Below are 25,023 nucleotides of genomic sequence, written 5' to 3' on the forward strand. Positions count from 1 at the left end.
GGGACCTAAGATCTACCTTGGGATGACTTATTAATTAGAAATCATCTGGAAACATCTCTTAGAAACCCTTTTTCTCCAGAGTCTTATTTGTGTTTCTTGTTTCCTGTAACAGATTTTGATAAACCTGACTTCAAGAGAAGCATAGTCTGCTTTGAAGACTTAAGTGTGGGTGCTGTTTTGACTGGAAAAGTTGAAAATGCAACGCCATTTGGAGTTTTTGTTGATATTGGTGTGGGAAAAGCAGGTTTGATTCCAGTGCGAAACATAACAGAAGCAAAACTCTCTAAAGTGAAGAAGAGAAGAAGCCTGGGCTTAGGTCCTGGAGAAAGAGTGGAAGTTAAAGTGCTTAATGTTGATATTCCTCGACTGAGGATAACATTGGATCTTATTCGTGTTTTATGAGAGGGGTTTCAGTAACTGAGCCTTGATTTTTAAGAATAAGTAATGTCAGCAAGGTTATGGAGAGTCAGGCATTTAATGAATGTTGAAAATGAACACATTTTGAAACCTTCAGCGCCTTGCCTTTTTTTTTTTTTTATAATTTTAGTTTAACAGCTTTACCACATTTCTTGTATCCTTTCTGTTAATGATTGTTGGAACAGCTTTTTGGATTACCTCCAAGCAACCTTGTTATTTTGTCTGCAGAGCAAATGAAGCTCCAGTGGGCTGTCAGACAGATCTCTTATCTGTTGTCTGTGCAAGGTTTGCTGTCTTAATCTTCAGTTAGTACTGCACGAGCAGATACATCTATAGCTCCTCTCCCAAAAAACAGCCATTCCGTTTGCCTGTTTTCTCGTTGACAGTCTAAAAGAGGGCTCCTAGTGGCAGGAAGAATGGTCTTTTGAAGTTAAGTGGTAATGATGTTGCATCAAAAGTAGACTGAGGAAAAAGCATCTACTAAAACTATTGATGGTTTAGAAGTAGTTACCTTTAATTTATTTGACATCTGTTTATCTGTATTATTTTTGCTTGTTCAGTTATCATGGATTAACACAGTTGGATGTACCTTGCGGTTCAAGGAACTTAGCTCAAAGGTGTCAAAAGACGTTTGTGTTGTTCTATACTTCAAAATAAAAAATACTGCAAAATAAAAACATTTTTTGTCCATCTTTTTCTCAGTGTGCTGGTTCTACAAGTAGTTTAACAGTCCTAGTTGTCTTTCATTCCATCATGTGTTGAATTGCTAACACTTTGAATGCTCACTGTTTCCTGCTAGGAGTGCCTAGCACAGGAAGTTTGTTTCTTCTAACTAGAGACTTCTTGGTTTTGTGGTATTTTGGTGGTGTTTCAAAGGACTTACCTCTTGAGCCAAGTTTGCAAAGGACAGGTATACTGGAAGATTAGTTTCCAGCAACAGAAGATAGATATATATGTATATATGTATGTATATATGTATGTGTGTATATATATATATATATATATTTATGTGTGTATATATATGTATATGATATGTATATATATATGTATATGTATGAATATATGTACAGGGAGTTTACAGGTGTATATTACAGGGAGTTTTGGTGTGTTGGGCATTTATTCCTTTGCAGTTATCCAGTTTGTCTGTAAGTTGGCAAAAGCTCTGGTCTGCAACAGATGAGCCCAAATACACTATAGCAAGGGTCAAAGATCTTCAATGATAAGGTTTCTATCTACAAATGTCCCAGTTGCTGCTGGCACAGGGTCTATGAACAGGTGAGTTAGGAAGAGGTTAACATGGTTTGAGCTCTCAGCTCTGTGCTTTAGTTTTCAAAATGATGAGCCAACTGTAGATAGTGTATTTTGGAGATAAAAGAATCATTTAGCAGATTAAAAAAAGGAAGACAGATCTTACTAGCTTCAATGGATTTGTCCACTGAAGAAAAGACAAATATTTTCTGTTACGTTAAAGTCAGCACAGCTTGGAATCATGTTTTACAGGCCTTTTGAAATTTTCCTGTAATACTTCTGCAAGGTAGATTTTGTTGTTATGAAATTAGAAACTGTAATACCATGTGACTGTCTTGGAAAACAGAGATGGAAAGAAAGAAGTTGATTTTTTTTTTCTGCAGGTGATACATTCACTTACAGCAGTATGTCCATCAGTAGAATGATTTATGTTGTGTTAAACTTTATATATGATCTCTGCAGTGTCTAAGCATTTAGCAAATTAACTGGATTTGCTAGGCCTTCTCTAAGGAGGAGATAAACTTGATTTCCTGAAGCACAATTTTGTGAATAATATAAAGAGTATTTTCTCTTTCTGTGGTATTTTGTTTGTTACTGAAATTCATTTTTTTAATCTATAATATTGTGAGGATGGTAGCATCTTTTGCATTTTTGTGTATGTCTCTTGGATTATCATGAAATTCTCTAAATGCAAGACACCTTGAGATTGTTTCTCTCCTGTTTATTCACAGGAGGCATTTTACCTACTCAGAAGACTGACCCACAATTCATTGTACATACTCATAAACAGTTTGCTTCCTCCATAGTGGACCTCAGCAGCTTATCCTGTAGGAGGGACTGTAGGAGAACATCATGTTTATCTCTTCAATTTTTTTAGCCACACCAAAATGGAAAGTTTATGACTTCATGTCGTATGTCTTACAAGTCTGCAGCTCTGCAAATGTAATACCATTATTTGTCAGCTAGTGCAGTGCCTTAACTACTTCCCACAAAAATATTTTTCCATTGCAATTTCTTTTTTTCTTTGCCAGAACACAGCAGTTATAACAGCCTAGTGTGAGTCTAACAAGGATGAATATGCATAATGTGAACTTCTCTGGTTTTGTCAGATCTTTGGAGATTCAAATATTATTTCTTCTTAATCTAATTCTCAGTTTTCATCTTGAATTCTTGTGATGATCCGGTTTCTGACATCAAAGCATCAAAACTGTTTTCTGAAATTCATCTCTCCCTTTAGTTTCTGAACCAAGACATGATTTTTTTTTCCTCTATGGATGCTTTTTCCCATTTGAAATGCTATCCAATCTTTGGAACAAATTCAATACTGCTTACTGGTGATGCCTTCAAAATTTTGAACAAACAAACAAACCCCTGCTTCCTCCTGATCTTAGTTAATTGCTTCAAAGTACTGTTTCTCAGAGGAATTAAATACAAGTCTGTAAGTCTCACTAAAATTTCTGCTTTTGCCTTAAGCTGTAGATTCCAAGGCACCTACACACCTTGTAGTGTAGTTCCACCTCTCCCTACAGAGAAAATCCAGCTCATTGATCTTGGATGACAGTCTGCCTTTTTAGTCCCACCCTCACTCAAATAGTCTGGTATTTTGCAATCACCTTCCCCTGATATGCAGAAACATAAGAAGAGCTTCTAAAGATTTCCTGTGCTTCAGATATTACACAAAGGAGAAGAATTCTTCTACTTAGCAAGATGGCACTTGTATGCCTGGCTGTAGTAATGCAAAACAAGAGTTTAAAAGAAGCCATTTGTTTTGGTTTTATTCCTGCCTCAGGCAGTTTTAGACAGCATATATCAATTTTCCAGAAACTTGTCAACCTCAGGAATGATTTAGTATGCTGTTAAACATAATAAAATCAATAGGAAAACAAATAGAATTTCCATGAGGAGCAGACATTTGGAGAAGCTGGTCCATATGGCATATAGACATGCTGGAATTTGGGCTTTGTGGGGTACTTGTGTTGGAAAAACTGCATACCACGGGAAACTAATGCATAATTCAGGAGAACAAATAATCTAACAGCTTTGTGGTAGTGTGTCTTGAACTTGGTGTCTGTATTTATTTAACAACAAATACACTTAGAAACTCTATGCCTGGAAGCTAGAAACCAAACATGAATCATATTTATCTAATTTCAGAGCTTTCTATAAGGAGCCTTACCCACTGTGAAGTGAGTGCTGAGTGAGTTCTCAGTTCAGCCTGAATAGCACCTTGCTTTTCTAGACTTCCTGAGGGTAATTTGTGTACCTACTTAGTTCTGCTTAAGACATCCAGCTTCAAGACTATCAATCCTGTAAGACGGTGGAAGGAACAAATTGGTAATGCCAGTCCATGTTACTCTCTGTCTCCCTTTTGTTAAAGGTTTCAGGAAGAGCTGCAAGGGAGTTTGTGTGTCTCCAGGGCTATGTAAAGGTTGGGCCAGTCAGTAATTCCATATTCCTTCCCATTAGGGACCACCTAAAGGTTTGAGAGCACCTCTGTTTACTGGTCCCAAAGTTTCCTCACCTACCTCATGGGCATGTAGAAACTGTAACTGTTTAGAAGTGTTTCATTTTGAGAAATCCCTTTGAATCCATACTCTATAAAGCTTCACAAGTAAATTATGTGTCTGTGTTTCTCACAGCAAACCTCAGTGCCTAGTTTATAGAGAACTTCAATTGCCTGTTTCCACTTGAGCCTCTAAATGGTCCCTCTGGTGGATGTTGTAACTCTGTGCTGGCTACAGGTACCTCCTGCTAGGAGGCTGTTGGAGATCGCTGCTTATTGACAGGTATTTCTAGGAGCTGACCATCTAGAATTATGGTTGGGTATTTTATCGGGTATAAGTCACTCATAACAGCAACTGATGACAATTTGTAGACCCCTGGAGATGAACAGCAAATCATAAGAAGCGTATGTATTGCACAACAGGCTTTACTACGGCTTCTGCAAGATGGAAATAGCAAAATTCTGTAACTTGGAAGTAACAAAATTGTTCGATCTGGGAGGGACCTGTGAAAGAGTATTGTTCCTGTGTGAGCTTCCACAGTGGGGGTTGCTGCTTTTAGGCAAGCCTGTTGTGTTTCATGCTGTTTCTATAACTGTTAGGTCTCCTGTGAGCATGTTCTAGCTGCATCAAGAATCCTAAATGATTCTCCATGCTTTGAAAGTGAGAGAGGACTCGTGGCCATGTCCAGATCAGGGTGAATCATCCCGCTGAGAATTTTAAATCTAACCAGAAGTTTGAGTAAGGCACTCAAATCTCATCTCATATGCTTCGTGTCCCTGACTAGGAGCTGACACACTTTTGAAATTGATCACCTTGCCCCTTGTTTCACTAGTTAGAGCTTTTACCTTATTCAACTTTTAGAATTGAAAAACACTGAGGCATGTTCAACGCAGCAGCCCAGTTGCTATTATTAGACATTTTTTGTTTGTCTTTCTCTCTCTTGTTGTCCAGAAGAAACAACAAAGAAAGGAGCACTTAGTAAACTGAATGACTTCTTTAGCATGATTAGATCTGGTTGAGTTCAGACTTTTAATTGTTGAGACATTGTCATTAAGCAATAATCAGGAGACCAGCACCTCAGAAAAGTTGGTGTTGTTTTCTCCTTACCTTATCTCCTCATCCACACATCCAAGTGTATCCTGCTACACTTGTATGTAACTAAATAAAAATTATTTTCAGTATACAATCAGCTAAGCTGGAGTTTTGCATTCTCATATCTCAATGACAGTCATATTTCTAGGAAAGACTGCCTTTATTTGTGGTCAGGCAGAGAATTTTTTGCATCTGGCTCACAATGAGGTATGTGGAAATAATGTCGTGAGAGGAACTGTTATGCTTGAGGGTCATTTACTAAGACCAAATAGAAGTGAAATCTTAGGAAAGTACTTTCACCTCAGAATTAGTGTGGAATATCTTGGCAGAGAGTGGAAACTGCCACATACCAGAGGCTGTATATTGGCACCATGACTGCTTTTTTGTGTGATGAGGAGAGGTAGGGGCAGGAAATGGAGGGATTTGGGGAAGAACGTCCTGCAAGACGTAAATGGCCTTATGGGAATGAAGTTAAGATGATGAAATGCAAATGGCAGTAATATAATGATAATGTAGTAGTTGTGGAATCTGAGCCTGGTTGTCTTGCTTCCTGTACCTCCCATGAAGGTAAAAAATAACCGTAACATTTTGTTGTAGCTAATGGAAATTGCATATCTCATATAAGTGCATATTGTAACTAAAGAATAGTATGGAACTAACTGGCTTCAAGAGTGGGAAACGCAAAGTGTGTGCTCTTAATTGATTTGCTTCTCATTTGCCAGTGTTGCTGTTTCTAGCTAGTTTATTAGGAGCAGATCGGTCCTTGCTCATCAGCTCTTCTGGGTGAGAGAGTGCAGCTGTCATGTGTGACATACGTGTTGTCCGTGGACATATAACAGGGGCAACCAACAGAATTTTTATTATTTATACCCAGCAGGAAGAGTCCTTGAAAGACTGTTTTGTCATAGCTTTCTTCAATCCCTTGAAATTCCTATGTGGCTATATTTAGTGCATGGGGTGGGTAGATGCAAAACCAGTTAAAAGGTGAAAATGGCAGAAAATCCTGCTATTTGTGTACTGGCTGGAATTTTTTTCCAGATTTAAGGTCTGTACTGATTGTTAACTTCTTATGTAAGCATATGCCTTTTTGCTTGCCTGAAATACAATCTTTCCTGGTGTGCTCTATGTCTGAGATAGTTATTCAGTTTTAAATTTAAGCCTGTTCTCAAGGTGTAGTCTCTTATGGACTGTCAAGTTTAGAATTGGTCCAAAGTAGGCCAGACATGTTAATCTTCAGTGTGTTTTATGAGGCCTTGTATTTTCTGGGACACAAAATTAGGCATAATGTAAGAGCTGAAAGAAAAGAAACATTGTCTAATGTTTGCTGCTGATGGAGTCTTAGTTTTTTGTGTCTGATGATACGTGGCCACACTTCATGGAAAAGGAGGAGGGTTGGCAAAGCTTATAAAGTGAATTTCAAATTTTATGTCATTCATTAAACTTATAAAAAGATTTTTGTGTCATTCAAAATGACAGGAAAGGAAAATGTCTGCCTTGGCAGTTGGAAGTCCTTGACAGTCTTTGGCACAGTTGTTTCCAATGTTTCAGGGTATTAAGCTTCTCACTTGGATCAAGTTGCAGTAATGTGGTTTTTTGGGAACCAATGTCACTTGTCTGATGACCTGGCCCTTTTTAGAGACCAGCAAAACAACAGTAAGAAAATGCCCACCTATGGGAGTGGAGGTTCAGGTCATCTCCAAAACCAGGGTTGCCCATAGTTAAAACCTTCTGAAACAGTTTTTCAATTGAGAGAGGAGTGGCTTATTAAAATTTCAGTAGCTTATTAAAATTTCTCTTTGCCAATCTTTTTTTTTCATTATCTTTTTTTTTTTTTCCCTAATGCTGAACTGCAGTGAGTTATTCACATCTAGGGAAACCAGAATTCTGCAGAGCTTTGTTTTCAAATGTAAGTTAAATTTCATTATGTCAGCATATGTTCTATGTCCTTTAAGTGTAACTTGTATCTGGGTTTGTTGTGAGAAATACTAGAACACTTCCCATATAATTGGGGTGACAGTTACAGTATTAACTGATTTAGTGGCTATTGTATCACAACCATGTGGGAAGGAATAGTGCTCCACGGACTGTCTGTTCAAGGAGAACTTTGTGATACTGTATGATTTTCAAATGTGGAATAAGTTAATAAAGGATCAGAGGAGTGCCCGTCCTCTGCATGAAGCAAAGCATGGGTTCCACAGGGGAAGTGTTATGTGACAACCTCATCTGCAGCAAGGCAATGGCTCAGTGCCTATTCATACCATAACTAGAAGTCAAGGTTAAGGATAAATTTTCTCTAGCCCCCTTGTAGCATGAAGGAAAGTCTTTTTCCAGAGATTTCTAATGTCTGCCCTTTCTTGCATTGTTCTTTAAACAAGAGACTAAAGACTGTGTAAGAGCAGAAGGTAGGACAGCAGTCCTGAGTCCATCCAGTTCCAGTGAGTTCCATCTGATTCTGTCACAGGCATCTCAGTACAGGATCCTTTTTGTAAGATTATTGAGCCCCTTTTTAAAACCCATTTGGCAATGTTACCCAACAGAAGCTAATGATTGTATCCTGTGCATAAAAAAGAAAGAAATGGGGGAAACCCCCAACCAACCATAGGCCCACTGGCAGTGAACTGTGATTTCAGCTGGACCAAACAGGACTATGACTGTTCAAATGGAATTTGCACAAAGGTGGTGAGTCTCTGTACAGGTGATGCTGTGTTTTGGGAGTATCAGCTCTCTAGTCAAATCCACAGAAACTAATGATATGGGCTGTAAAATTGGTGTTGATTACAACATTAGTGTTGTTGGTCTGCATTTCAAACTGAAGCTTTGCTGGTCATAATGAAATGGAGGAAGACTTTGTTTTACATGTAAGCAGTTAAGCATTCCAGGCGCTCCTTTGTATTTGTATGAATACAAAAACATACAAGTGTAGCTAAAAATGAACATCTAATGTATTAATTGCAGAGCAAAAATACAAATATGTGTGACATCTTTGTTGTATTATTTTATTTCTGTTCATAAACTGTGTTCATCGATGAATCTATTTTGTATATTTCTGGAAACGCTGGCAAGACAGACATAGATATGTCTAGGAATGGACTTGCAAGAAACAAGCTATACAGCACTTTTAAAATGTGTGTTTTTGTGATCTTAGAGAGGATGGTTTTGGTCAGCAGAACTTCACTCTGCAGACCAACAGGCCAAATAATATTTTTTTCCTGCTTCATTTGGTTGAGAGTAACATGTTCATAGTTTTCTACGGGTGCAGAAAACAGAGACAATTTTTAGGTTTTGTTTTACTTAGAAATATTTATGGAAATTACTTATTACAGAATTGTTTAAATGAAGGTGCACCTTAGCAAGACGAACTTTAGATTCTCTGGATGATTTTGTAAATTTTTCTTTTATCCATGCGGTGGCTTTAGCACTTGCAAAATGCCAGTGTTGCATACTTCCAGACTTCTCTAATAGCATCCTAAGGGAGCAGAGATCATCTCAGCAGCAAAAATATTAAAAGGGAATGGGGGAAGGCAAGAGGCCCAAATTTACTGTGTAATTTAGGTGTGTGCAATGTTCTTGCTGTATCCTGCAGAAACACCTTTGCTATTATTTCATTCAAACACTACTTTGTGAAAATAATTCTTGAAGGAGCTTATAGCAATGAACAAGTAGAATGTTATCAATGGCACAGAGATTGACTGTTCATCATGCCTGGTATATATTGCTTTGTCTAACAACTCGCCCCAGCAGACTTACAATTGTGTTCTCTCTGAAGACCCTCCCAGCTGCAAGGCCTGATTGACGGAATCCGTGGGCAGATGCACTTGCCAGACTCCAATAAAGATGGGGCCTTGGGAACATCTAAGGCAATTATTGACGGGCAGCAATCCACTAATCAGACAATTTCAAAATTAATCCCACAGTCCCTTACTGTATTAGCTTTCCTTCTTGTTTGTATTTATACAGCAAATTCATGACTTCAGTGAATACTCTCCCTTCCAGCCCAATTACGTATCTCTGAGGGTATTAAATTAAAAACAGAAGAAATATTGAAAGTGGCTTGCAATTAGTTTCTTTAAAAAGTGGTGTGGCACTCACAGGCTGGGGTTCTTAATATGTTGCTTGATAATAAAAGTAAACAGGATTTTTTTTTCTCATACAAGTAAGGTAAGTATTCCTAATATGCCTTGTTATAAAGCAGCCTGTATATAATGAGAGGGGGGGGAAGTGATTTGATTTTGGAGTTTAATTATATCTTCATAAAATTCTTCTACAGTAACTGACAAATCTACAGTGTCTCCAAATAACATAAAGAGATTTTGGGTTTGCATTTTGTGCATCTTTCCCTTGTTTTATTCTGATCACTTTATAATACAAAATTGCATTGCATTTGATTGTCATCTGCCTTTTAAATGAAGGCTGATCCAAACACAACATTTCTTTCTTGGGGAAATGTAGAACCATCTTCATGGTGTAACGGTTCAAATGTGAGTCACTGCCTAGAGTCCTTAGTTGTGTACTGTGTATCTCATTCTTTTAAAATTTGGGGATCTGATGCCTGCAATGATTGAAGGATTGTTTCTGCAGATTTGAACCTGAATGTAGAATTTCCTATTTTTATTGTTGAAAATGGGCGAGTAAAGAGACACATCACTCTAAAGGCATTATTTTGCATCTCTGCATTGCTGATTACTGTTGGATTGAACAGTAAGAGCACTGTGCATTTCTGCTGTTTCCCACATGCCACAGAAATTGTACAATATTTTGTTTATTCATTATTGGTTTGCTTTCAAGTATGGAGGAATGAGAAAGAAACAGAATGAATCCATTGGAAATCAGTGGGTGAACTCAGTGAACACATGCTTGGAGAGTTGATGCTGCAGTGCTAACTCTAAAAAGAGTAGAAAGTATTTCCAAGTTGAGGAAGTGGTGAGGCAGAGATTCTACTGAAGAGGCTTAGGCTCAAACTCCTTCCTGGGTAACTTTGGTGGGTTCGACCACTTTCTGTGTATCTCAAATTTCCATCTGTATGGCTTCAAGATTTCCATCCTTGAATGAGTGCTGGAGGAAAAAAAAGTTATGTGCAAGCTTTATTAAAATTACAGAATTGGTGTCATTTTCAAGTAAAAATGATAAATCTTTAAAGGAAAGCAGCACTGGCTATCTTTGATCTTTTTGTGGAGCTGATGAACATAAAGTTACGAACATATAAGATCATCATCTACTTTGAGCGATAATTTGAATGAACAGTATCCATTTTGGCCTGGTGTAATCAGTTGCAAGTTTGAATTGATTCATAGACGTGCAGGACATGTGAGGCAAGAGTTATACCACAGGTGAACTATTTTTGGATTACCTGAGTGATTTCTTGACTCTCTTTCCAGAGCTATGCAGCTTTTTGTCATGGAAAACAGCTAAATTAACACACATGTTTGGTTGCATATATTTAGACAAGAGTGCAAGGCTCAGGAGGCACAAGGGTGAAAGTTCCTGTGTTTCTTTTATACTTCAATGTTTAGCAAAGTGCCTGTGATGATGCCAAGCTGCCTTTCCTTGTGCAGGCAAAACTGAGGATGGAGCTACTGGTAGGCCTTGTTTTATATTACTTTTATTTGATTTATTGCAGAAGTTGTTAACACTCCATAGTTCTTTGAATAAAATAAAACAAGAAAACCTATAAGGCTCAGCAGCAGCATAAACCAGGGAGCCTTTCACCTTCATTATGAACTAATTCAGCTTTTGATTACCTGGGGATTAACACCTCCATATGTAACTAAAGATGCATTCTGTGAGTAAGAAGCTCTGTAAGGTAACAGCTCACACAATTTGACGTATTTCAATCTAGCTCAAAAGGAAAAAAAAAGTGGGAGGCTAGCAAATAGAAAAGATTATCCAGGTTTCCACTCTGAAGACATCTCTTAAAACCTATGAATTCATAAAGTAGATTTCACATGAAATTATTAAAAAGTGTTTTAAAATTCACAGATTCTCTTAAGTAGTACTTGATGAATTAGGGTCACCGTTTAGTGGTATTGGTGGAGCTTTGCCCTTTAGTAAGGGGCTGAGTTTGGAGGTTTCTGAAATGCTTTCCCAACTAAATAATATTTTGGTGAGTGAGGGCAGCTCTTCAATCCACATCTGCCTAGAGGTATCCTCCTTAGACACTCATGCAGTTCAATTTCCCTGCTGATGCTGCAGTTCAGCCAACTGATCATGCTCCTCTTTGTGGGCATTCCTTTGTCTTCATTTTATATGTGCAGGTGGATTCAGACCATGGGCTATTCGTACACCACCAGCTGGTGACAGCTTTTGGCCATGGTTGACCTGGGTTAAGTTAGAACTGATGACCAAAAAGTGAAACTTGACGTTACCAAAGCCTGAGGTTATTTGTTATCCTTTAGGGATTGCTGGTTATAAAGCAACAGCAATTAGGTTTGTGTGGCACAATAAACAAAAATAGAAAGTGCATTCATATGGATAATGTAAAGATTAAAGCCCTTGCACTCTCAGCTGCACGCTGAATAGCTTGGGTTTTTATATGGTTTTAAACGGGAGGGCTGCGTAACATGACCCTCCAGTTGAAAGGATGCAGAATAGCTATACTCCCATCTGGATTATTACATTCAATTTAGGCCACATGAACTCCTGTGCTGAAGGTGTACATCTAAGAAAATTGTTGTGAATTGAGCGTGACTTGCATAAAAGAACAAGTTGCACCTATTCGTTCTTGAAAACCATCTGCTTTTAGTTAAAATCACAGTTGGCTTGCCGACCAGCTAGGGGGGCCCCATCTTCTTCTCTATATCACCCCACATTCACATGCTTAATACACTAGTAATTTTATTATGGAGCTGTGGTCAAGACTCTGTGGGTAAGGTTGCAACAAGGTTCTTTTATAAGCTCTGTTTTTTGTCTGCCCCACTAGAGCTTTCTCTAGGAAAATTGACTTGAAAATTGGCAACATTCACTCTGCACTTTGTATCCATATATTTATATTCTCAGGCATGTTTAATTGTCATGCTCCCTGCTTTACTACTCTTTCAACTTCAATGTTAATTATTAGGCCTCACTTAAAACAAAGCCTTTCTTGGTGTCTTTTAATTATAATCAAGCCCTAGGCAGTCAGGTTACTGTGACCACTGTGTATAACACTGTTCTCGATTGTGGCCCTCAGTTGCCTTGTTATGGCTTATTTGTAGACTGGAAGCTCTTTGACTTTTTGTTGAATTTGTTTGAGTATGTTGAGGGTCCTGATCTGCAACTCAAGCCTTTTCCTACTACTGCCATTAAAATAAGTGGTAATATACATCCAAACAATTTATAGGTGTAACCTGACTCCAGCTGAAGCTGATGGCAGAATTTGCACCAGCATCAGCAGGAATGGTGCAGCTGTGGCTCTCCTGGAGATTGTGATTGTGGGTACTAACTAGCCCTACTATCTAAGCTAAATTAGTAAAGTTTTCAAAGTACTGTTTCCTTATAATTTTTAAATTTGCAATCACCCTTTTTGGAAAGACATTGAAAGTCTGCACACTTGAGTGTAGGTAATATGTGTGTATCAGCATTGATCACTTATAATTGACAAAACTTTTTTTGGAAACAATACCAACATTGAGGAAGTGTAATTTGAGTAGTTCTTTGTTTTCTGTTGTACTATACTTTCTCGTCACGTTTAATATGAGAATCCAGCCTTGCTCACAGGAGCTAAGTAGTGTTAGAAGATTTGCAAGCAGTCAGTTGACTTTGGCACTGTAGCGTGTGTTCCAATGTAGATACAGGTTAAAGCAGGGTGACCAAGTCAGTTTAAAATTCAGTACCTGTTATTCCAGAGGAGGAGATTTTCCTATTCAGTCTGGTCCAGTTTCATGCAATTTCTGAGTAATTATTTCTGATTACATATGGGAAAGCTGTTGAGAATCCTATATCCAAAAGTGACTTAACACCATCCAGACCTCTAAATAAGTGACATGTTCACGCTCAGCACCCCCCATGTATGATTAATTATTTAAATTGAACCAGGATCTTCTAAGTCCTCTACTTTTTGTTTTCACAGTTCTACCTAGATTCTGTAAGTATTTAAGCTCTGTAGTCAGAGAGGTTTGAAACTGATGGAAGAGCCAAAATTTTCTGCAAGAAACAAGTAGTTTGATAATTTCAAGAAAGATTTGATGAAGGTCGAACACTGAAAAAGAAAGGAAAAAATCTGCTGCTAGAAGAGAACCTATTAAAAATAGGACTAAGATGGTGATGGTCACAATGGTAATGGGATATAAGTCTAAAAGGAAGTGTGGAGTGTGGAATGGGACTTGCTTTCACGCAAAGGCAGAATGGATAGACATAGATAGTCCTATGAATGTTAGTTGGTCTATAATCCTTATTTTTTTAAAAAAAAATTTTTTTTAAAGCATGTAGATTTTTTTTCCCCTTTTCACTGACAGATTTGATGTATTTGTTATCCCTTTTGTGCAAATTTCTCAGACTTGCAATGCATAGATCATTTGTAATGTAAAAGGGCAGTATCCTTGCCTCTAAAGTATAAATTCACATCCACTTGGCGAAAACATTGTCCCTTCTTCTAACAGAAGGAATGCAGTTCTACCACATGATGAAGAAGTTGTGTCTCAGGAGTCTTTGCCAAGTCAGTCATCTGAGAAACATAGCACTTGATCTGCCAGTACTACCTGTCCAAAGCAGGATCTGTCTTAGGGATTTTTGGTATCAGAGGAACCTATTGCAGACCTGAGACCACAGTAACTTTAGCTTCTAGGTTTAAACAGGTCATGGTTTTATTAGTGATTCAGTGACAAACTGCACTTACCAGTGAAGTTTTGGAAGTGCTTGGGGTGCAGTTGTAGCTGGATGATTCCAGAAATCTCTGTTGACCAAAGAATTGGAGGCGTGCATAGAAATTGTCTGTTCCAGCTAGAACTAGTAGAGCTAAATAGCAAAAATCTCTGGAAATGCCTTTTTCAGATATAGTGTCATTCACTCTTCTAGTTTGAGAGAGAATATGAAGTAATAATGTATTATTACCAGCCTAGTGATTGAGCTGGTATACTTCCTGTCAAATTTTGCTTTGTTTTATTGAATGTGGGAAATCTTAACATGATTTTTGACAGCAAAAGTCTCTGAAAACCAAGAATGTGGGGTATCTTTATTGCATACCTACCACAGACAGTTGTCACTATGCTATACATTGCAGAGAAGATTTGAGATAGACAAATCTCTTTAAAGATCAGGCTTTTTAGGAGCCTGCACAGTGATATCTGCCTTGTTGGTTTATTTGTGTGTATTGCAGTTGTAAACCTAGTGGTACATATATAAAATTCATGTAACTTAGTATGGTGTTGTTTACTAACTTCATGCAATATATATCGCTTTAAAAAGTCACTCATATTATGTTTAAATGCTAATAAAATGAAATCCCTTAGCAGTCAAAGGAATTAGCCCATATATGAGTGAAATACCAAGGCAGGTCTTGTTATTTTTATGAAACTCTGAATAATATAAGTATCCAATTGATAAAATTTTATTAAAGCTGACAGCCCTTAAGTGATCTAAGTGGTAAATATTGAAATGAAGTTTCAACAACACTGCAGTACCAAGGGAGGCCTACGGCAGTAATAAGGATTAAACAATGATTTAATGTTGTTCCTTGGGGGTAGGGATTGTTGTTTTAATGGAGAGCAAAAGCTCACTTCCTTCTAAATAATTAAACTGTGATTTGAGAAATTGATCTAAGGTAGTTGTAGTGGTTTGTTAAGTCCGAAAGAGATAAATGAAGGCAAAGTGTCCTGGGGCAAGGGGAAGTCAGGGGAGAGTAGTGAAGAGATAGTTTTGCAGGATAGATTCATGACAAGTGTCCCTCGGGAAGGGGAAAGCTGGCAATGAGCATATTTTATCTTTTATTTGTAATGTAAACAGACTTGTGCTGCCTGAGGGTGGGTAATAGCTAATGAGCAGGGGGTTTCCATGGGGGGCAGATTTTATTAGCACAGCTTATAAAAAATGGAGCTAAATTAAAAATGCAATGTCTTCTAGATAATCCGATAATCAGCGCTGCTACAGGGAGCACCTCCACCTAAGCAGAGCGAGTGTATTAGCATATGTATGTAAAATTTCCAAACATTTTGTTCCACAGTTCCACAGTTTCTGAAAGCTTGGCTTTCTCATCTTCATGGCAGAAAACTTATTTCACGTAATAGGGCTGAGTATTTTGGGCTGTCTTAGGAATGTAGGAATGAAGGAATTTTGTAATGGGTTTCAAATCTGTCATTTGTATACAATCAGTGGGAGACTTGGCCAGGCCTTCTCACCGTATATGCCTCTTGGGTGATGGTTACAAAGGAGATGACAGCTAGGATGGTGGTAGAGATGGGATAGAAGGGGGAAAAGAGAGAGAGAAAACTCTGCCTAATTAGATAATTGCTTGAGGTAATTTCCCTGGGATTAATATGATACTCAGCCCTGAATTGTTATAGACAACTGATGCAGAGCTTCCAAAACTTGGGGGGATGTTTTCCAGCCAACTACCCCTCTCAGTCTGTATGCACATAACACTCTTTAGAAACACACATACATTGAGTTAGCATCTTAGAAAACATTGAAATTCCCTCTCCTTACTAGAAAAGACTGTCTATGTTCAATCCAGCCTTCAGGTGTAGATGCAATTGGGCAGGGTATGTCAGAATAACGTATTTGGGCACGTAGGAGGAGGAACAAGTTAGGCATCAAGGGCCCCTGAGAACACATGCCACTGTCAAAGCCTTGTGACTACCGCTGCCAAGGCCTCAATTTTGCTCAGCTCCCAAGGCAAAGCTCAGAAGACAAATTGAGTACAGAACATGAACGGCAAAAGTCTTCTAGAACTTCGGTATTAAGATATCTATAGTTTTCAGTAACAAGAAAGGATATCCCAAATACTTGCGGCTATCAGAGGCTTTGGGACATACTGAGTAACGTCTGCTGAAACAGGAAGAATTAACAGAAATGTCTCTGCATATCTCACTCCAGACTGTAAGATCTGGAGCTAGTAGTGTTAAAGCTGAGGTTGTACAGTCAGAAGCATGTCTTTGACCCACCTGCTCCTCTCTGTGCAATGAACTGAAGAATTGGAAGTGAAGTCAAACTGTACAAGTAGATAAGTGTGTATAAAACAATTTTTTCAAGCTTGTTTTATGTTGTTCTATTTTGTATACACATTACTGTAATTAGAGGAAAGCTTCAGGACCAGCTGGCATACAATCAGCTTCATTGTTCCCAGCTCCTCAGACTAGGAGAGACAAGAGGTTGCACCATGATCAAATAATCCTTGTTGCTATTTATTGATGGCTCCATAAGTGCCAGGCAGGTTGCAAGTTCTAGTGTACATAATTCCTTAGAGCACACCCCTTGATGCACTGCAGGGTGCTCTCCAGCTGTCTCGGTTTGGGTGCTTACCAATAGTTCAGTCTGATGATTGGAATCCATCATGTGTCTGTACTCACCTTCTGTCAGAAGGAAAGAAAATAGGATAGGACCGGAATGAAGATAGGGTATTATGTTTTGGTACATTCCTTTGTCAGATTAGATTTGGTTTTGCATGTGTACATCTTGCTTTTTATTTCTGTTGGAGAACACAAGGCAGAAGAAATGTCTTGCACTTGGAGCCAGAAGATGGTAAAAGTCAGGAAATTGGTTTATCTTTCCCATGGGAGTTCATTCCATTGGCTCAACCCATCACTAAGAAGACTTCTGTTAAGAAGACTTCTGTCTCCTGAGGAGGCAAACTCTGCTTTGTGGAGACCTCCATTGTATGAGAGAATGGATACACACCTGAGGTTTTTAGGAAACCCTTTGAGGAGATGAACAGGAAACCCCAAACACAATTGAAGTTCTGTGGAAGGCCAGGGCAGGGAGCTGGGACAGGGCTGACATGCCTATGGGTAGCTCATCTTAGTGAGGAGGTGTCATCACAGCATTGATGAGGTTGGAAGGCACCACTGGAGAATGTCTAGTGCAGTCTCCCTGCTCAGAGAAGTGACCTCTTGAGGCCCATGTGTTTCAATCCATCAGCTGCAGCGTCCAGCTGTCTAAGTACTCCCTGTATAGGTATCTAGTCCATACTTGAGGGAAGGATGGTCTGGTTCAACGACACTTATCTCCTGCTAGGATAAACTAACATGTTAATGATAAGAGCGCTACTTTGTTATTACATTTCACTAGTATGTGAAATACCATAGTATTTCTGAGACATGGGACTAACTAAAATAAAATACTTTAAACCAGCTTCCTCTGCCCCCCATGGGTGAGCACCTGTGACCAGATACTCACCAATGAGCTTATCCTAAGTATTGGGATTGTCAGTAGTAGTGAATGGTAATAGTGCTTGAATAATAACCAAGGCACAGTACCTTGCTCTCTTGTAAGTTTATGTTGCCAGTTCAGCTGATTTCGAACAGGAAGAATTGGTCAAAAATGAATAAATGAGGCAATTTACAATTAAAGAATTATATTCTGATCCTCTAGAGAACCAAGACATCCATCTATTTCAGATGACCAGAACTGTGCTGGGGTTAAATTTAGAAATGTGCCTAAGGTGAGGCCTGAGATATCTTCTTTATGAAGACAATATTTTACATTTGATCTTCCATAAGAATGCTATTCAAATTTTTGGGTATCACAACATGGCATTTCACAGTTTTTATTCAGTGAGAATATTGCTTTTAGATTATCAGCTGGTGCACATCAGAAATAGAAACATAAATTTTGGCTGATTATTTGCTTACCAAGGTGTCAGGAGAGAGTTCCATTCCTGCCTTTGCCTTATTCTTCCTGAAGAACTGTCACGCCAGTCACACATCTTTCCAGGCTTCCATTTGTCATATCTGCACCAGTAGTATGAGCAGTGCCTTTCTTACTGCTTTTTTAATCTGAATACTTTGTTTGGATGATCTTCAGTGCAGCAAGTGCCCTGTTTTCTGCATCTGCAATGAAGCCAAACTGAGACCTTGGAAATGAATGTGAAGAGCTTTGTCATTGTTGGCTTAGAAAACATTTTTGCCATGGTCAGATTTCTTACAGCAGTTTATTTTTGTGGCAAACATTGCTATGTTTTGACTTAAATATAGCAAAATCTTCAACATGATGAAATGGCAAAAAATGTCACAGTTCATCATGCTACAAAGTATAAACAATCATCAAACAGGTGAAAAATACATTAAAGAAGAATAAAACTTCAAACAGGTTTTAAGTAGTTCACTTTTATGTTTTAATAGCTCTTTAGGAGCCTATAAATAAAAAGTCAATTGGATTTCAGACTTGTTTCCATAGTTATATTACACACAGGGAGTATTCAATAAAACAAATCTTTTATTTAGTTCCTGACAGGTAATTAAAATGTGCCTCTGCATTTTCTTGTCTGTTTCTGTAGGAACTAATATCAAAGATTTCTAGAGTTTACAAGTATTCACAAATATATTGCAACTTAATTTTATCTTTTGGGCTGAAAACCTGGTGCTAACTGGAAGTCTTTAGTTAGTGGAAAGTTTGAATCCTGTTTGGCATTCTAAGCCTAACATTTCTTTTTTTACTACAAAAATTGACTCGCAGCTTCAAAGATCCTGAGTCCTGTTTGCACATTTTTCAAAATAATAGATGGTGGGCAAAGCCAAATATGTAGAAAAACAGCTACTAGAAGCAGAACAAATTTAGAGAAAAAGAAGGGAAAAAAAAGATTGTTAGCATTCCTGAAAATGTTTGGGGGATGGGGAGAAGGTGCTCATGAGGGTTAAAGTACTATGAATTTTTTTTAATTCTTAGTTGCCAATTAATTTTTTTTTATTTCAAGTGTCTGAGATTTTTCTAGGGACTGTTTCACAAAGGACCATTCAGTTCTGCAGTCTCTTCAATACATATACTTTTAGAAGTTTTAGAAGACAGCACCTGAGAATGTAAAAAAAAAAATAAAAGGCTAGAGAGACACTTCTCTTTACTGCTGACATACTATCTGGATTAGTATGGCTAAATCAGAAAGTTTCAGTCTTTGTGGTTTTACAGGATTGTATATGGTGGCACCATGGGGTTGGATTTCACAGCTGGGGATCATATAAAGAATAAGCTGCATTTTACCAGACTTACTTTTTTCTTTTCTCCTTCTTTTTTCTGTATATCATTGTAGTCTCTTGCCCCTGCAATATTTTAGTACCCACTATAGAATATAGTGACCAGAAAATCTACCAGGATCTGTATCAAAATGCATAAATCACTCACACAGAAAACTACCCCTTTGTGTATCTCCCAGACATGGAGGAAAACTGCTTTGGGAAAGGTCTTATCAATTAAACTGATTAAGAACTAGGTTAATAATAATGATTGGCCATAGCCTGGCACATGGTAACTTTGTGATGCATTTCTCACACCTGCCTTGTCATTTTGGCTACAATTGCCTGATTGCATGGATAACCAAAATGCCTTGCTCTTCCTGGATGCCAAGCATTGGTTGTCCTCCCTACAATTATCTAAAACCATTGTAACTTTTCTTTGATCAGGCTTACTTAAGGAAATACACAAATCTTCATGTGTCTTGGGTGGCTCTTCCTGTTAGTATCACTTGTCCCACAGTTCTGGTCCAGCTTGGTGTTATTGGGGGATGTTTGATGGGCGCAGAGGCTGGGGGTACTGGGGTCATAAGAGATACTGCTGGATAAAACAGAGTTGGGAGAAATAGTTTCCTAACACAGTATGGGAATGCTGTATGAAGAGGCTTTTGCCTTCCAGATGGCCATGTCTAAATGGAGGCAGCAGTATCCAAAGGGGGAGGATATCAACTTCTCAAGGGTTGCCAGCTTGGGCTGTTGACTGTTGCGGGTTTGTTGAGTAACGTGACGAGCTACAGCGATCACTTTACACCCAAATGCATCTCAGTCCCTTGCTGAGGCTTGACATCAGGCAATAGGCTTATGTTTTATGAGTATTAAAATGTCATAGCTTTAGTACTAACTTGTACAATTTCTGGTACAGCTCCTCCACCCTCGCTTCTTCTTTTATGTTAGAGTTAGAAGAATGGTTACAATCTTTATTGTCCCTTAAAAATGAGCTTGGAGACATTATTATAGAAGTGGGATAATCTCAACAGAATGATAAGATTTGCAGTATTACTGATGGGCTCAGCTAAGCCAATAAAATTCTAGAAAAAAGGCCTAAGCTGCAGGAATTTGCAGGGATTTATGAGTTCTTGGCACAATTGGGAGTAACTGTTTCCATGAATGGCCGTTTTATCAAAAATGAAAAATTAGAGTTATGTAGCACAAAATGCTTGCTCCACTGGAAAAGTCCTACTTTCTGGATTACTCTTGGCTCTGTCTGTTGTCAAAGCTAATCACACTGAGCAGTTCATCTGTTTATTGCCATAATATTTTATTTAGAGCATGCATAAATACAGCTCTTTTCATATTCAGCCTGATAGCTGCTTTAAACCTGTCTTTTATCTATTGCTCTTACATTTCTAACCCACTTATTGCATTTGCAGATACTGCAACAAATTTATGTGTTTTATAAACCTAACAGAATGCCTCGTGTACTGATTGATGGAAAATCAGTTGCTCAGTTGCCAGGCAATGATTGATTTTCCAACACAGCTGCTCCAGCTGTGCTACAGATGCCATTGTTTCTCAGATATCATAAATGGTGTTGTAAGCTATTGAGAATGATCCTTAATTGTAAGGATCTCTGAGAAATCATTCATTTCATTACTAAATGGCCATTTGGTCATTATCTTCAGCTATGTTTTGTGGTTTTGTCTAGTAAACCTGAAATTAGCTGTGCTGCTTGGAGGTTGCTTTGGTCTATTTTGCAAGAAGCTGATTTGAAATCTGTGACATAAGTAAATGCTTGTCACTAAAAATTACAGTTCATTACAAAATACTGTAGCCAATAGCATGTGCTGATGACAGCAAGCCTTTTTCTTGGAATGCATTTCAGATTCCAGTATTTTATTTCAAACCTTGCTCAGCTGTGTATGACTAATAAATAATAGAGGAAAGAATAACTCAACAGAAAATTTGCAGACCTTCTTTTGATCTGGGGAAGCAGACTTTGGTTGCTCAGCATTCTTTTAGATGACCTTCATAATTTAGTTGTAGGTTGTGATTTAGGTCTGCTATCCATTTCCACAGCAGCATAAAATATTAAAGTCAAGCAATATCAATAATTCATACTCTTATGGCATCAGGGACATCAATGAGAGGGAACATTTGGATTTGCTAAAATTAAAAGCGCAATTCTGCTTAAGGTACAAGTGTAACCTTAAGGCTTTTAATGCTCATTATGAGAGAGGAAATTAAGCCAAGTTTCATGTTTCATGGAAAGAGGAGCTGTAGTTTGTAGGTGTCCTGTCATTTGTACATTAGCCTCCTATTCACAACAGGGTAATGTGTCTCCTTGCTAAAATAGACTTGTTGGCAGACGGGGTTCTTTTCCCTATCTTTCTCAAGAAAAGCACTTCTCAGTGCTTTCTCCCTGGTATGAAATCTGATTCTTCTTAAAAAGCCAGTTGCTGATATTGACAGCGTGGCTTGTTGCAATGGAGAGAACTGAAGCATGGTCTGGCTTGTACACCTGGTTTTGCCACTGCCTTGTGGGTAAATCCCTTTGGTGTTCTGCATTTAATTAAAAGTTTCTCAGAGGTGCTGTTCAGTGTCTAGTCCCAAGAGCCTCTGATTTCAGCGGGTCAAAGCACAGAAACAACATCAGTAGAAATCTAAAATGCAATTCATTCCATCTCCAGCTTCTAGAACATGATATTTTCCTTGGGGTTTCTCTTTAAAAAGTAATTTGATGTCTACTTTGTCTAGTCTTGTCTTCTAATAAATATATGTCTAAATGGTATAAAATGATAGATGATTTAATAGGCTGGTAGACTTCCATGCAATAATTTTTGAATAGTCATTTATACTTGCCTTCTGCATTAAGACAATATCCCCATGGACATCCATTTCTTCAAAGCTGATATTCTTCCAAAACAGCAATAAAAATCCTCCGCACTTTTTAGTTGCAATTGATACCTCTCAAAGCCAGTCTACTAGAGACATTTTAGGATAAATTTACGCTTTCCTAATGTAAGCTTTCTTTTTCTACTGCCTTCTCCTTCAAGACAAAAGGGTCACCTCTACTTTTCCTTAGGTAGCTTGCTCAGCTTTTCAACATCTTGCAATTTTAGATGCAACTATAAGAGGAGTCCCAAACCAAATTCCCAGTAGAGCTGCTAGTTTTAACTTAAGCAAGAATGTCCTTCTAACTTAAGTATTTCCCTCTTTTGATATAGGTGGTACTGAATGGCTCTGTCATTTTAGGTTTTCTGTCACCATCAAGTAGGCTGCAAGCTGTACTCACTGCACAGAAATTAGAAAAGATGGTTTACAGTTGCAATTGTGTGATGATATCTGGGCAAACACTGAAAATAAAGATGAACTGTGGCCTGGGTTGTCCTCATGTAAGTTTGTGCCTGCTCATGTCAGGCATTGAGCAGTAAGACTGACCTTTTAAATTCAGGTTTGTTTCAGCAACGTGGGTAAGCTGTAGGATCAGGCTACGAGCAGATGGTTTTGGCAGTCGTGTGTGAACAAACAGCCTGGTTCTTCTGGTGTGGAGGAGAACCATGACAGAAGGGATGGCAGCAATTCCATTTAGTATTTAGTATTGGTGTCGCAAGGCAATAAGGTAAAGTGAGATCCTTTCCATTGCTACATATCCTGTTGGTACATGAAAGAAATTGCGAACAGCTGTCTTTTTCCAGTTGCCAAGTAATGAGGCTATCATAATGGTAAAGATATCCCAGTACAGCTTTTGCTATAAACTGTGGAAAGGAAGTCCTTACTGTTCCTCCTGCATGTTGTTTACTAGACCAAGCCTTGCTTATCTACCTTGCTTAGCTATGTTAGTCATTACTCAGTACTCTTTGTCCCCTGCTTAGAACTTTTCCAAATTGCCATCATCCTTGTCTTGATCACATGTAATGCATCTAGTTCCTTACCCTGAGTTATATAGTTGTGATGAATACTATTAAAAATACCGTGTTTCCCCCCTTTTAATTAGACAATTCAGATCACATTGTGTGAAAGACCTACCACTACCCTCATTTACCACCACAGAAACTTTATGTTGAACTTTTTAAGCATCAAAGTGATTCTGAAAATAAATGTCCCATACGTCACAAAAGAACTTAAACTTCAACTGTGTTCCTTATATTTAAAAAAGGGTTTCAGTTTCTTCTTTTAAATTAAACTGCAAATTACAGACATGTCATGGTGTTCTCCCTTTTTCCCCACAGCAGACTAAGCAGAGGATTCAAGCTACTTCCAGCTCCCACCCCCCTCCTACTCCTTTTGGGATTTGTGACATTGGAGATATGTGGTGACTGCTGAGGAAATTGCCCTAAGTGATATTGGAGTAATTCCCCTTCATTTTAGTAATAAAGGTTGCATACATTTTATGAGAATAGCACCCCTGCAGGACAGAGAGCTACTGTGATCCATCACTTTAAATCAAGAAATCATTTGACACGTTTATTTCCTGAACAGGAAGTGTTCTGTCAGATCAGCTGGAAACCCTGAAATTTGTACATGTTAAGATGAAAGTCAAAATAGCAGATGCTGTTATTTTACTGGTCTGGTTCCGTTTTCCTAGGAAGGCCACTCTACCACTGGGATGCTGAAGAAGTATCTATTTCTTTTCTTCCAGAATGTATGTGTCTGAAGAAATTTACTAAAATAGGCATCGGGATTGCAGTTAGTAATTTTTAGAGGACTGTTTATCTGATCATTATGTGGTAAAATCTGATCCAAAATAGAAATATACTTCAAACGTGTCATATATAAAAGTGATCTTGGCAGAAAAAAAAAAAAAAGTGAGAAAATTTCCCATGTTATTTTAATGAGGAAGTTGTAAAGTATATTTTGCAAATGTAATGCAGATTGTAGTTGACTCATAACTGTATACTCAGCAAGAGCAGAACGGGACACTTTGAAAAGCACTGGTAAGCAGGGAGATGGCAAGGACGGCCAATTGCACTTACCGTGAAGGTATCTTTTGCACAAGAACCTTTCTGTTTAGATTGTGGGCATCAAAGAGGCTTCCAGCCTGACTGTTAGTGGTGTATGTGTAAGAACTGACTGAGTATCCTCAGGTTGGTCAACTGCAGCTTAAACATTACTGATATAAAACCTGCGCTGGAGATGTGTGAGCCTTGCATGCCAGCTGTGTTTTTATTGGCCGTCTGCAACTTCAAAGGCTTTCCTGCTCTAAAGCCCAGGCAGGTACCCTGGGCTGCCCTCAGACCTGCCTTTCCTGGCTTATTGACTCTCAACATGACTTTACCTACAAGTCAAGCTATTTGTTTTCAGAGAGCAATATCCTGAAAATATGTTTTATTAAGCTGCTTAAAATTTTAAAAATTTTTATGTCATTAATAAATATGTGTTGCTGTTTTCCCCCCTCTTTGACTTCTGTTATTTCACCTGTCAGAGAGATCTGTGTAAGTAACAGATGCCTGAAGTATTTTGACAGGGTGTTTGTTTCTGTTTCCAGCATAAAACTCATGTGATGACAAGCAGACAGTAAAAAGAGATTTGCCCCAAATGTGCTAGAGCCCCGCTTTTCCTCTTCCCTCTCCCAGTTGAAAATTAGCTTTACTGTTACTACTTTGGCACGTGCCTTGCTTAAAAAAAATTCCCTCCCTGGCTAGGTGAAGGGGATCCTGGTCTTCCTTCTTTTTGGACAGGCATTCTTTGGCAAG

At 38.3% G+C, this 25,023-nt stretch overlaps 1 protein-coding gene across 3 annotated transcripts in view; it reads left to right on the plus strand.

Annotated features, from left to right (window-relative positions):
* SRBD1 (S1 RNA binding domain 1) overlaps window positions 1–1,089 on the plus strand; it is a 125,262-nt gene extending 124,173 nt beyond the window's left edge. For all 3 annotated transcript variants that reach the window (XM_038132569.1, XM_038132570.1, XM_038132571.1), the window contains exon 22: window positions 113–1,089. In XM_038132569.1, coding sequence (XP_037988497.1) covers window positions 113–402 — 290 coding nt within the window. In that variant the 3' untranslated portion in view covers window positions 403–1,089. The remainder of the gene's footprint in view (window positions 1–112) is intronic.
* The last annotated feature ends 23,934 nt before the right edge of the window (window positions 1,090–25,023 follow it).

Source organism: Motacilla alba, chromosome 3 (assembly GCF_015832195.1).
Source record: "Motacilla alba alba isolate MOTALB_02 chromosome 3, Motacilla_alba_V1.0_pri, whole genome shotgun sequence".
NCBI classification, from domain to species: domain Eukaryota; kingdom Metazoa; phylum Chordata; class Aves; order Passeriformes; family Motacillidae; genus Motacilla; species Motacilla alba.